Source organism: Notothenia coriiceps, unplaced genomic scaffold (assembly GCF_000735185.1).
Source record: "Notothenia coriiceps isolate Sejong01 unplaced genomic scaffold, NC01 NC01_scaffold00012974, whole genome shotgun sequence".
NCBI lineage: Eukaryota > Metazoa > Chordata > Actinopteri > Perciformes > Nototheniidae > Notothenia > Notothenia coriiceps.
In genome coordinates, this window is record NW_011345675.1 from 38807 (window position 1) to 53156 (window position 14350).

A 14350-nucleotide genomic window follows, 5' to 3' on the forward strand; every position below is an offset into this window, starting at 1 on the left:
GGGGCAGCTCGACTTGAATGATTTTCCGTCTGGCCGTTTGTAACCCGCCGGCCAGATGGGATCAAACGAGTCAGAACACGGGCAATCAAAAGAGAAAGCTGGATTACAACTACAGGACCGCCGTCATCATAAAAGAAAATGACAGTCATCATCAGTCTAGATATGAATCGGTTATCAAAAGCACTTTGAAAGTCAAAATGGGGATAGATGTGAGCGATGGGAGGGACGTTGCTTCCACAGATCAGAAAAATGGAGATGACAGAGATGAGGAGGCGCCCTCGATCAAACTGAGTAGACATCAATGCTCGGTGTTTGATGTGTGAGTCAGTTTTGATACACAAGAAAAGTATGTACATGTCAGACCAGCATCCCTCTTTCTCTTCTCTCCTCTCTCATTAAATGCAAAGTTGGTAGGGAGTCTCAATGAGAGCTTGGCTCCAGCTGAGGGAGAGGTAAGAGGCTGCATCTCATGTGCTTACCTGCGTGTGTGTGTGTGTGTGTGTGTGTGTGGTTTCTACTCGTGCATGGTTACATACCAAGATGTTATTTAAACATCCCATTAAGACTGATTGTTCCTGCTTTGGACTTCCCTCTGGAAGCGTCACCATTGGTTTCACCTGCTCATCTAATGCTTTGTGCAGTGAAGAGCATCGTTTTGTGCTTCCTCCACCATTTCATAAGTCTGCACTGCTGCTTTCAGCCACACAGTGCGTCACCGCAGCCTGCATAGAGGAGATTAGAGTACCATGTGCCTGATTCCACTCGCCACCTGCCTGCTTTACCCTGTTATTATCACTGTTAAATTCGACTTTACCCTGCTGTGCACTGGCGCCTGGATCTCCTGTGTTTCCTGTAGAGTTTAGTCAAGTTTACGTTGCGCTGAACACACAAAGAAAAAGTTATATTTTGGACAGTGGCTTCTTCAGGGATGCTGTGTCTTCAAAATTACACATTTTGAATGAAGTTCCTTAAACTAATGTTCTTTGTTGTGTTGTCTCTTGTTCCCAGGACTCAGAAGGTGTGGAGATCATGTTGGGAGTCTGTTCTAGTGGCCTGCTCATCTACAGGGACAGGTTGCGGATCAACAGGTTCGCCTGGCCCAAAATCCTCAAGATCTCCTACAAGAGGAACAACTTCTACATCAAAATCCGTCCTGGCGAGGTAAGAACCTAAAAGTGTCGGAAATAACTGTTACATGTATTATATGGATTTCAAGACATGCAGAATAAGCAAAGCAAGTTCTAAACTTCCTGTCCTATTCCTGTATAGAATGTCCTGACCGTTAAGTGATATTTCATCAAGTTAATAATGTGATGTCAACTTAAAGGTCCCATGTCATGGCCATTTCCACTGATCATAATTCCATTGTTGAGGTCTACTAGAATAGATTTATATTGTGCAATTTTCCAAACTCACATTGGTTTCTCAAACAGCATCTCTGTAAACTACGTGTATTCACTGAATTTCACTCTCTTCCTTTAACGGCTCGTTGTAGCCCCACCCTCCCTGTGAGCACAGTGTGCTCTGATTGGTCGGGACGTTGTGAATCACGCTAAGCTCCGTGGAGGTGTTGTTTCCTTGTTTAGCGATACACAGCGAAACACAGCCAAACTCACCCTGAGCACACACAAACTCACAGCCGAAGTAAAAACAATAAGTGTGGCTTGATATTGAGTAAGAAAAAGGTNATAGCTCCAGCCCCCACCCTCCATGTGAGCCCAGTGTGCTCTGATTGGTCGGGACGTTGTGAATCGCGCTAAGCTCCGTGGAGGTGTTGTTTCCTTGTTTAGCGATACACAGCCAAACTCACCCTGAGCACACACAAACTCACAGACGAAGTAAAAACAATAAGTGTGGCTTGATATTGAGTAAGAAAAAGGTTGATAAACGCTGTGAGAATGGGTCTGCAGAGAGAATTTCGTCGCGATCCCAACTGTCTGTTATCAGCCTGCAGCCAGGGAGGAGAGATCAGCAGAGCTGCATGCACTGAGTGTGTGTGTGAGGAAGTCCGTGGATTGGTCAATTTGGACCAATCAGCGGGGGCTTAACGTAACGGCTCCGCAAACGTAACGTAACGTAACGGCTCCACAGATTGGTCCATTTCGTTCCGGGTACGGTTGACATCATGCGTACCCGGAAGAATCAAATGGACAATGACGTATCTGCAACGAGGCGTTTTGGGGAGGTATTTTCTGTGTTAGAGTTTTACTCGCTACAGGGTGTACTTTGAGGGTTTGTGACTCTGCAGACCGTTTACATGCATAAAAACCTTCATAACACACAAGGGGACGGGTAATAACCAGAAAAGCATGACATGGGACCTTTAAATCAACTTCATTGGCACTGTACAGCTGTTATAATTCAGTAAAGCTTTAAAATTGGATAGGAATATGGATTCATACATTTTGAAAATATGACTTAGTAACAATATAATTTATATTAATAAAATATACTAAAATAGTGTGTAGTGAATGTGACAGGTGTTTTGTCTCTTTTGCAGTTTGAGCAGTTTGAAAGCACAATTGGTTTCAAGCTCCCAAATCATCGCGCTGCAAAGCGGCTGTGGAAGGTCTGTGTGGAGCACCACACCTTCTTCAGGTAAGAAAGACAGAGGGTCTTTGGCTGGGGTAGAACATAACTTTGAAACTGCTGTAGGCATCTTATTATTTTGAAAATAACATCACATTTTGTATAAATGCCATTATATTGACTTGTTCTGGTGTCAGGTGTATGTTCACTACCGATAAGTGATTACAAAACATCTCCCTTGGCACAAAAGAGACGGTGTCGTGTCCATAACTGGACTCGCTAACAGAAACGACTTTGCAATATGTTCTTGTTTATTGGTAACTGCCATGCTAGTTCTGTAAATATATGTTTACTGATAATCCCAATAGGTGATTTATTTGTAGTGTAATAGAAACAGTGTTTGGGAACATTTAATCTATCTTTGTGCTTCTTTAAGCAAAAAAAACAGCTCCCTTTAGGTTCTTTTTAAAAAGCGAGCCATGTCTGAGGGCCCTCTTGAGAATATTCAAATGAGTAGGAGATGTTATGTTTTACATTGCGCTTCTTAAATCTGTGTTATTTCAGTTTTGATTAATGTGAATGTTTGTACCTTGTGATAGGCTCGTATCCCCCGAGGCACCACCGAAGAAGTTCATGAGCCTCGGCTCTAAGTTTCGCTACAGCGGCAGAACGCAGGCTCAGACCCGCAGGGCGAGCTCTCAGATCCAAAGACCGGCGCCGCTGTTCGAACGCTCCGCCAGCAAACGCTACAACATGTCCCGCAGCTTAGACGGAGGTGAGGAGCAGCTGAGAGGTTTCATTCATTGCCGGCTAAAGCCACCCAAGTAGCATTTATTCAGTTGATTCCAGTTTACTGCGCACCTTTTACATTTGTGTTCCTAATTTTAGATTATTGTTTATTGTGGGTTTTCTGAACTTATTCAGGTCACTTATTATGCAAAATCCACTTTTTCATGTCTTTTATACATAAACATGTGTCCCCTCTGTGTTAAGAGGTTCTGAAAGTTTCAGGAAAAAAGATTCACTCACTTTTTGTCCTGATTCTTTTTATATAAAAACCTGTCTGAAAATGAGCTGTTCAGATTTTGGCCACTTTATGATGTCATCACGATTTTTTGGCTTGTGTCACAAGAAACGCAACATCTTGCAAGAAACAGCGTCTGAGGGCTTCTTAACATTTAACAAACTATGAATGAACGGGAAGAAACTCAGCTATCAGACGATATGAACAGCTAAACAAAACACAAGGGTAATGGCAAGCTTCTGAATTAGCCCTGAGCGAAAAAGTTCTAACGCACTTAGCACAGAACTCACGGTAGAAATACTTTATTACTTATCGGATCTGCACAAACAGATATCAGATTAAAGCTAAGAATCCACAGATTCTAGAGGTATAAGTATCATCAAACTCAGGCAGCGAAAGCGAAACCAGACAAGACACAACTTAGCTTTACGGAGCCAAAACGGCAAATATGTCTTACCGTTGCTGTTTTTCTGATTAAAAGTTGTGTTCAATGGCATTAAAATGATAAAAACACTGCTGAAGGTTAATCCAAAGGTTAATCCAATGTGTCCGTGTCACTTTGAAATGATTACTGATAATCCATCATTCCATTTTTGTCAAAAACAGAGATTTCATATTAGCTGCTATGATAGCTACGACCCAGCTTCCGGTTGTGGGCAAACTGCGTGCACATCACTCTCACTCCTCTATGGCAATGTTTAGATGGATTTTAGGAACCTCCCCTCGATTCTATTGGCTCTAACGGTTAAAAAGAGGTGTCAATCATCAAAATCGACCTATGGGTTCCAGAGATATGGCAAATCCACCCAAATGACCCCAGAAGTGGGGTTCTTGTTGCTAAACCTCTCTAAAAAGGTCAAATGTCACTTTTTTTGCATCGATCTTGATACAGGGTACTTATTATATGTCACTGTTATTTTCACTATAAGTAATGTTTTTTTTTGGACGGACACTGTAATTTACATTTTTTTTTACTGTGTTCAATCTGAATTTACTTTAAAATAAAAAAAATCTATATTGATTCTGACTCTTCTACATCCAACTCACATGTTTATCATTGCTTTGAGAATTGCTTTATTAATTACCGTAATTTTCGGACTATAAGACCGCACCTGAATATTAATCCGCAGCAGCGGCATACCACACTCTCGGTTCCCACTTTTACTTTTGCGCGCTACCTGTCTCACTCTTTTCCGGCCTCCAGCTTTTCCTGCTGGAACCCGCCGCTTAAAGGTGGGGGTCCGCGGACCGGCCATAGAGCCCATAGAGTTAAAGGTGGTGGCCGTTAGCTGTAAAAATCCATAGATTAGCCGCACCGTTATATAAGCCGCAGCGTCGAAAAATAGGGAAAAAGGCGCGGTTTATAGTCCGAAAATTACGGTACTCCTTTTTAGAAGTGAAGATATAGTCATTTGTTCTGGGCATGTCATTTTCGAGCCTGAGACCTGCAAAACAGGCTTGGGGCTTAACAGGTTGACCATTAGCCAACTACCGACCAAGGTAACCTCCCCCCCCCACCTTATCACCCGAATCTTGTGTTCACTTTGAATTGTCGCGTGCTGAAAGGTGCTATATAAATAAACTTGCCTTGCCTTAACCAAATATCTCTCAGAGGGGCGTGGGGAGGGGCTCCTTATTTTCATCTAATGTACCAGACAGAGAATCAGCACTTTGGAAACAGGGCTGAAACAGAGGGGATTATGGGATGCTGCAATGATCTGTTTGGTATTTCGAGCCAAACACTTCAGAGACATGTTTTGTATATATCTGAGACCTATAATATATTGATGGAAAAGAGTATAACAGGGGACCTTTAAGGGACACTTTTTTTCTCACTAAAAGAAAACTGCTGCTACAGTACTTCTTCTGACGTGCAAAAATGACAGAAGCCTTTGTAAGAACTCTGAATTCTTTCCTCTTTTTATTTCTTCAAAAAGAAAGAAAAATGTGCTTTGTCTGAAAGCCTGCAAAGATAAAATATCTGACACACTTGTGTGGTGCTCTGACAGAGCCACAATAGGTATTTTAACAACAATGTGCAGGAAAAAACCAAACCCTTTATCCCACCGCTCACATTTTTCCTTTGACTTCAAACCGGACCACAGGTGTCACATTTTAAAAACGTGTCAAATCCATCTTCCCGTCCCGCAGCACCCATTACGGAGAGCCATGAGACTCTGATGAAGGACAGCGCTGCTGACGGGGTTTCCAAAGTCATCGCCAAGGGAGACATCGTCGCCGTAGTGACGGAGAAGAAGACGGAGGAAGAGAAGGCGGAGCAGGAAGACGCTCAGATGGCTGCAGAGATGCCAGAGCCCTCCACACCGCTCAGACACGACACAAAGGTAAAGGCTCAGAGCTGCATTTCATGTGGATAAAGAAGCTTTAAGAGGCTTTGATTGTGTTTGGTTCAAAGAGATATGCCACCAGGTTGTTGCTGCAATCTTTTTAAATCCTTGTTTGTTTTTTTCTTTCTTAATAGACTTTTTAATGGCTGATGATAATTTCCCAGTTGCTTTCAGCTTAACCCTCTGCAGCAGACCAAAGTGCTTCTACTCATCTTGTGTGCGCTTTACTAATTAGATTTTCTTTTCTTGTCTTTCCTTTGACCCCACAATACACTCGTGTGTGTGCTCATGCGTATTCGTGTCTTTTCCCTTTCTCGCTCCACTCCATTTACGCACACACGTCATCCCTTCGTTGACATTTTCCCTCCATCAGTGCTCCCCTCATGTTTACTCCAGCGACCCCCTCCGCTCCGAGCTCTCCCTCCCCTCATCTCCCGTTTCCTCCACGAAAGTACGGCGGAGGCGCAGGGAGGGCGCGCGCAAACGGGCGTCGTCGGTCAGTCCGGCCAAGAGCAACGACAGTTGCCGCCGACGCCAAGCCCTCGACGACCGTAAAGCCGCGCTGCTGGACGAGCAGGTGCTGCTGCTCTCTGCCCGAAAGCAGAGGCTGGAGCAGGGCAAGAGGCGCGGCGGCATGCTGTTCTCCTTCTCCCTGCACCTGCCCGACCTGTCCTCCTACCTGGACGAGGACGGATACATCTCCTTCCCCGATCTGTCCGAGATGCGCTTCCTCCCCATGTGCGCGCAGAACTTCATGCCCATTAAGTCACCCTCGCTCATCCCCTGCTTCCTCTTCATCTTCTTCTTCCTGCTGTCCACTTCGTTTTCCGTCCCGTACGCCATCTCCCTCTCCTTCCCCCTGGCGCTGTGCCTCTGCTACCTGGAGCCCAAGGCAGCCTCCCTGACCGCATCCATAGCCCACGGCTACCATGACCATGACAGTTCAGAGGAAGAGGAGGAGGAGGAGGTGTGTGTGCGTACGTTTGTTCCAGGGCCCGCCTCTGGCTTAGACTGATAGTTCATTAAACAGTTAAACCCTTATCCCGTCCTGTATCTCGCCGACCTGGAGACTGTGTGTGTCCCAGTGTCTGTCAGTTGTCCTACTTTCAGAACCTCATCTCTGTCCCGTCTCACTCTCATCCTGTAGGAACATCCTCATCTGCATCACACAGAGATGAAGTGTCATAGTTTCATATGTAACCAGCTTGCATTTACTCTTTTTAATTAAAGGGTTAGACACAAATATTAAGCAGTTTTTAATAACATAAGTCTGACATTTGACTACTCATTTATACATTGACAACATTTGCTGTATGCATCATCACTAACAAATCACCATTAATTAATATCACTGTCATGTTGCAGTTCTTTGTAAACATATTTTAACATTTGATAGAGATATAATGAGGATTTGAAGAACTCACCTGTCTTCATTTAGTCACTAATCTCTCACCAAGCCTCATATTAAAAACAAACACGTAAGCTTTGTGCCTAACCCATATCAGTGTTATCATCAACCTTCATGACTGTTAAGAGAGCTCCACCAGCTGCATGAAAACACCTCCATGTTACCATGCACTCAGTCTCTCTGCATAACTATCTGAGTCAAGCAACGCAGCACAAATTGAAATGAATGATTTAAATAGAACTTCTGCAGAAAAGGGCTAAAATTAGCCAAAGTGCAGAGATGTTTTTTTGCCCCCCCCCCTCAAGCGACACCCTTTTGTATCACAGAGTAATGCATGCTGGGTTGCAGAGAGACGGTGACAGTTAGATGCATCCAAATCATCCTCAGTGTCAACATGCATGGAGAGGAGGGAGGAGGGCCTGAAAGTCAGGTTACTGTTCGTCAAATCTAATTTGACCAGCGACAACACAGAGAATGCTTTACCTAGAAAAATATACCAGGATTCAACCGTATCCAAATCCAAAGCAAATGATATATGACTTTTAGATGTCCAAGTGACTGACCGAAGGTTTCAACTTCCTCTGAGTCTGTTTTTGCTTGCTTACTTTTCATTTGCTTTTTATTCTTTCTTTCTTTTGTTCTTTTCCTAACCGTATCTGCAGGTTGTCTGATATATGTGTGTGTAGCTTCCAGAAACAGCCTGAGCATTTCCATTCGTTCCATCTGTGGTTATGAAGAATCTCTGTCGACGATCAATGCATCTTAAAGGGTTTACAGTTTGGGTTCTTGTTGTTTTCTTGCTTGCCAATCGGAACGGTTTTTGGTCGGTTTGTGAACGCAGACTGACAGCGAACAAACCGACTTTGCCTTTGATGGAGATATGACCTGCACAGAGGTTTGTACATTAAGGGAAGACGTCATACTTAAGGCATGAACCAAGTACTGATGGAGCAGAGGAATAAAGTGTTGCTGAATCAGAGATGTAATGCTTATTGAAACAATAAGGAGAATTTGTGTACTTCTGCATGTGACGCATGCAATGCATCTTGATATGCCTATTTTGATCTTTCCTGTCTCTTTATATGTATTTGACTGTCTATTCCATTGGCTAGCTTTCTTATTAACAAGCCAAAGTCATGTTGTGAATCCCAGGCTGTTCCACTTGTTCTCTATATACTATTTCCTAAACCTCACCCCTGTAGTTTCTTCCCCTGTCAAGCTTCCATTTTGTTGTGAGAATCTGGTGAAAGGGTTATGAAATACTCCTTTTGATAGCACGCTAAATACATTCAATACATTTTAAAACCGTTAGATCAGCCTATCATTTCATTTTATCAACAGAAGTTGATGCTCAGCTTCCACACTTATTGGTCTAAACTTTAAAAATGTTTACTTTAAAAAGGGTTCAAGTCAAAGGTATTTAGAGAAAAGACTGCAAATGTAATGCTATCTCTGGTAACATTGGGCTCTGGTGTACATTTCCCTGAATAACAATACAAGACAAGACAATCCTTACAATAATGAGCAACATAGAGCCGCTATTTTATCCTCTAATAGCAACAAGGACTGGCCTCCACCCAGTAAAACATTAGGACTTACAGTTTTTGTATTTTTTTTAAATAGCTTAACCCCAGAAACATATGCAGTTTAGCTGCTGGTTGACTCCTTAGCTTTGAAAGCAACACTCGATTGTGGGTGGTAAACTAATTAGCTGCACAGATGGCGGGGTATCGTTACAGCACCTCACGCTTTTGCTTTTGGAAAGCATCCCTGTTATAATACCTCTGTGGAGAAATGTAAAGCTTGACAGGCCTGAAGTGCCTAGTCACGGTTGCTTATGCTACTGGACAGGGGTTTAGCGAATTTCTGTCACAAAATGCTTTACTCTATTGAATCCCACCCTCTCTTATTTCTCTGCTTGCCAATTCTTGTTGCTCACTTTCTCTTTCCCCTGATTCACCGTTCTGTGTTTCCTCTCTTTTAATAACACTCTCTGTCCTCCCCTCTTTGCTGGCTTTCAGTCGGACGCAGATGAGGACTCTGAGATGCCCACTCAGGTACACCGGGCTCGCTTCATGGCCCTGCTCAGTGCATCACTCCATCCCCGCCTCCAGATGCACTGAGCCGCTCAGACATCAGTCGCTTTGTGCCCTCTCTCCACCCGCTGGCTTGCTTGCTGCCCCTTCTGTTACTCACCATCACACCACACACCACACTGACCATTCGCTTTTGCCTGATTTCACTTCACAGACTGCTGCTGTAAAGCCATTCCAGCTCATTTCCAAATGCTATTGTTTGTAAATGATGGTTTCATGTTTCTTTTCCCATTTGAGTCAGATTTCACATTTGTTCAAGTTTTTTTCTCATTTGCTTTAACAGTGAGTTGTGTCATCATATCATTTGTTGGCATATAGTTGAAGACAAAGCTCCCAATATCTCCGCAACAACAAGTCTAAATGAACTATACAAAACACCTTTTAACTACAATTCATCTCCCCTCTTTTGTCTTTACAGTATAGTTTCATAAGACGAGTAAAAGGGGAAAACGTATTTATCAAGCATAGTAATCTGATGCTAGAGGTTGGTAAGATGCATGACTGAAATGTGCATGCAGGTACTCTTCCTTTAAAGGATCCTAACTGATAACAAATAGGTCTAACATACCAGTAGCTCTGCCAGTGTTGGATTGTCTTCTGGAGTCCCTGTGTGAATAGTTTAGTACGTTTTTATCTAACAGATTTCTGCTGTGAGCATCCAAATTAACTTTTCTGATAAATAAAGTGACACAAATCAAACTGCATTAAGTCAGTTTGCAGAGGTCTTAACTTCTAATGAGATTTGGGAGTGTTGTGCTTAACTAAACTTGTAAACTATGCATGAAATCCTTCATTTTCATTGGATTAAGCTGGTCCTAAATGCTCTCTTAGCATTTAAGTACAAGCTGCTTCTCTCTTAGTTACAGCTGCCATGTGAGTGAACATTGTGCCATAGTGTTGCTGTGCGTACTGTGGACATTGAACGTGAATAATGAAGCTTAAAATGCAATTCATTAAAGTCTGCATTGATTTATCAAGACTTTTTCCGAGCTGCATTTTATGCTTCCCAACGTTTTTATGGTAAATCATTGGTTATTGCAAGCTATCGTTGCGTACATAAAGCATGGCCGTCGTTCCCCTTCGCGCTTCTCCTGGCCTCATCTCCTTGTGTCATGGTTGACCGGTTACTCTAGGACGCCTCGCCTCCGGAAGAGATGGTCAAGCACCAGACCAACATCAGCGAGCTGAAGCGCTCCTTCCTGGAGACGGGGGAAAATTCTTCGGGCCCGACCGAATGGGAGAAGAGACTCTCCTCGTCCCCGGCACGCTCACCCAGAGCGGACGAACCCCCGATGATAGTGCCGCTGGAGCCGGAGGACGTAAGCTGCTGAAGCCGACTGAATGACGGCGTGTTTGTGTGTGAAGCATGACATCACCAAGGAGACCTTTACCAAAACAAACACATCCATCCCCAGTGTTTGCATAACGAGTCATAGTGCAGTCAATTCAGTAATCATAACGGGGCTGGAGAGATATATTTTCCACATCAAAATGAGTCTGGTGCAATATATTTTATATTCCAAATGTCTCTCGTGCATATCAATGAAGCACTTGAGACTTTTATCTGGGGAGTCATTTAAAGTTACGACCGCCATATGGTTTCTCTCTATTCCTCATCATTAGGAGCTTATTTACATATTGATTTATCTCTTGTTGTCTTGGTTGATGCAGTCATTAATCAATAATAAGATTGTTGTGCTTAGTGACATCATGACATGCTGGAGTTAGGAGCAGTTTCATTAGAGTTTCTCCTTGTGTTGTCGAACATAATCTGACGAACTAACGCAGGACAAATGAGCGGCAAATCCTCTGACGACTAATTACTGAAATAACAAGATGCTGGTTTACTGGAAGGGTTTCAGGATCTGGATGTCCATTTGATCATGTGGTCACACTGGACCCGGCCTGTATCAATTTATGTGAACGTATTAATAATTTTTAAATGTCTTCCTCCTTTTAGTCTGAAGACGAGCTGCCTGCAGGAGAAGAGACTAAAGGGGAGGTGGAACCTAAACTCGCTGAGGTAAACTTCTTCCCTTCTTTGTTTCACATGGAAGAAAACTTGTATTTTGTGAATGTGGTGTTGTGTTCTGCCCTCTGTTTGTACCTAGCTCCAGACGTATCTGGACACTGGCACAGTTTTTGGTATACTTCACATTTATAGTTTTCCCATTTTTGTGCTTAATTCAGCTTTTTCTCATCGGTCTGTATCGCTTTTTAGAATAATTCTAGTCCTCAAAATACATATCTGATATAAATCATATTAAATATAACTTTAAAATTCAGAAGAAGACATTTATTTAGTCATAAAGGTTCCAAAATAAATGTTAGTAACACTGTCTTAACTTAATACAAAGACAGTCCATAAAAAGATCAGAGAAACAAGGTTAAACGCTACATCCAAACAGTGCATCTTTGTCCAAGTATTAATGGAGCTCAGTCTGTGTGTGTGTCGTCTCTTGATAAATAGTCTCTTGAGCTTACCTTCGCTGTCTTCGTCTTTGTGATGTCCTCTGTCTATTAACTTGAACGACCCATGTCCAATAAGCCAAGTGTCTCCTCAGGCGGCAAGATATCTGGTGAAATACGTGGTGGAAAGCATGGCGACAGATTTGGCCACTTCCTCAGGGCCTCACGGTCTTAGTCGGTCAACCACGATGGACGACGACGTCTTCATGGACGGGACCCTCAGGGAGGTGGACGAGAAAACCCCCGACTCTCAGGAGGAGAGAGCGGAGCTGAAGGTCAGCCCCGGAGCTGTCAGACAGGAAGTGTCCCAGGCCATCAGTGACAAGAAAGGAATGCTCATTATTTTGAAAGATGCGGACGACACAGAGGGCAAAGAGATGAGTTCTGTTGATGAAGAAGAGGAGCCCACCATTCCTGAAGAGGATGAAGCTGAGGAGAATGAAATGCTATCTGCATCTAAAGAGAGAGAAGACACTTCTGTAGGTATAGATGCAGAAGACAAGATGCAGCGCCTGAGGATCGAGATAAAAACTGAAGACATGACTCAGATTAAAGGTATCGACTCGCCTAAAAAGGCCATGGCATCCTGGATATCTGAGGAGGTGAAGGCCGAGGCTTCAGAGGTCATCAGTGTGACAAATGGAGTAAAAGAGATGACTAACGGCATAAACCAGGAAGCAGAAATATTCATCTTTAAAGCGGGCCAAGCAGAGCAGTCAAAGTCCTTCGAAGAGGCCCAAACGAAAAGGTCAGAGTTCTTCGAAGAGGTCCAACAAGAGCAGTCAAAGTCCTTCGAAGAGGCCCAAACGAAAAGGTCAGAGTTCTTCGAAGGGGTCCAAACGAAGAAGTCAGAGTCCTTCGAAGAGGTCCAAACTAAAAGGTCAGAGTTCTTCAAAGAGGCCCAAACGAAGAAGTCAGAGTTCTTCAAAGAGGCCCAAATTAAGAAGTCAGAGTTCTTCGAAGAGGTCGAAACTAAGAAGTCAGAGTTCTTCGAAGAGGTCGAAACGGAGCAGACAGAGTTCTTCGAAGAGGTCGAAACGGAGCAGACAGATTTCTTCGAAGAGGTCAAAGCGAAGAAGTCAGAGTTCTTCGAAGAGGTCGAAACGGAGCAGACAGATTTCTTCGAAGAAGCCCAAACAGAGCAGTCAAAGTCCTTCAAAGAGATCCAAACGAAAAGGTCAGAGTTCTTCGAAGAAGCCCAAACGGAGCAGACAGATTTCTTCGAAGAGGCCCAAGCGGAGCAGACAGATTTCTTCGAAGAGGCCCAAACGAAGCCGTCAAAGTCCGGCCTGATTACCATTTCGGAATCCTCTCCTACGTCCTTCGCAGTGGTACTGTATAAAACCTAAAAACAACAACTGGGTTTGGCTGCCTCCCTCCATCTCTACACCACCAACACCTCCCTCAGCCTTCCCCATTGCCTTCCCTCCAGCAGCAGCCAAACCAGACTAACAACAGTGTAACCAAACGCTCTGCATGGCTAACCTTAACACCCAGCGTTTACTCTCTCGCCAAACCGCCGGTTTCTGTTGCAATCGGGCCCGCTGCTTCTTTTGTTTTGGGTTTGTTTTTGAGTTTGTTGACAGCTAAAAACAGCTCGCCTTGCCTCAGCAGCTAGCTCCCGCAGCTGATAAGGAAAGAAATGGGTTTGTTTTCCCACAGTTTTGCTCCGCTGCACCATTTCTTTCTTTCAGCTCTTATCTGTTTGCTGAAAGCAGTGACTTCATAGCTCTTGGCTAAGTGCCATCGCTGCAGCTTTTCCCCACCTCATCTTCCAAAAACCCCTCCGCCCCTCTAACATGTCAGAATACACATTGTATGGGTCTACTAGGGCTGCTCAATTAATCGTATTTTAATCGCGATTACGATTATGGCTTGCAACGATTACGAAAACAACGTAATCGAAATAAACAACGATTATTTCTCTTTATGGCAAAGTCAAATGTCCGTTTTTTTTGTTACGTGCACATATTTTTAGACGCGTCCTGGGTCTCTCTCCTCCCCAAGTGGAAAAGCCTCATCCTTTGGTGTACGGGTACGCTCTGCTGCATGTCTCCCTACCTGTGTTTGTCTTGCTCCTTATCTCTCCTGTCAGTTATGTCAGTGTACTTGTGGTCTGTGTCTCGTTTTACTTGCTCCCACCTCTTTTTTCCCAACCTTTTCCTTATAATACCTACCATGACCCTTATGCCACAATTGTCGTTATGGAGATTAGACGAAAACTTTTATTCAGTGTCCATCTGGGATCACCGACGAGTAATACCGTTTTTAATTATTAGAGCTAATAAACCCAGTTATTAACATTAACGCTAATAATTTACGCTAATAAGTAACTGAAACTTTTGTAGGTAAATAACCTCTTTTTTTACAAACTTGACATACAAAAATTGTCAACTAACGGGACTTGAAATTCATATTAAGTGACTTTTTGGTTTTTTTTTTATAATAGAATTTTTTTTTTTTTTTCATTATTATT

At 43.3% G+C, this 14350-nt stretch overlaps 1 protein-coding gene across 4 annotated transcripts in view; it reads left to right on the forward strand.

Annotated features, from left to right (window-relative positions):
- Window positions 1-13747, forward strand: part of epb41l3b (erythrocyte membrane protein band 4.1-like 3b) — a 43751-nt gene extending 30004 nt beyond the window's left edge. The window contains exons 9-19 of one of the 4 annotated variants that reach the window (XM_010773808.1): window positions 1009-1161; window positions 2501-2598; window positions 3129-3304; window positions 5705-5898; window positions 6275-6868; window positions 8151-8204; window positions 9331-9366; window positions 9824-9889; window positions 10539-10724; window positions 11366-11428; window positions 11970-13747. In XM_010773808.1, the coding sequence (XP_010772110.1) occupies window positions 1009-1161; window positions 2501-2598; window positions 3129-3304; window positions 5705-5898; window positions 6275-6868; window positions 8151-8204; window positions 9331-9366; window positions 9824-9889; window positions 10539-10724; window positions 11366-11428; window positions 11970-13223 (2874 nt within the window). In that variant the 3' untranslated portion in view covers window positions 13224-13747. The remainder of the gene's footprint in view (window positions 1-1008; window positions 1162-2500; window positions 2599-3128; window positions 3305-5704; window positions 5899-6274; window positions 6869-8150; window positions 8205-9330; window positions 9367-9823; window positions 9890-10538; window positions 10725-11365; window positions 11429-11969) is intronic. The other 3 variants (XM_010773809.1, XM_010773810.1, XM_010773811.1) reach the window with 3 other exon arrangements.
- The last annotated feature ends 603 nt before the right edge of the window (window positions 13748-14350 follow it).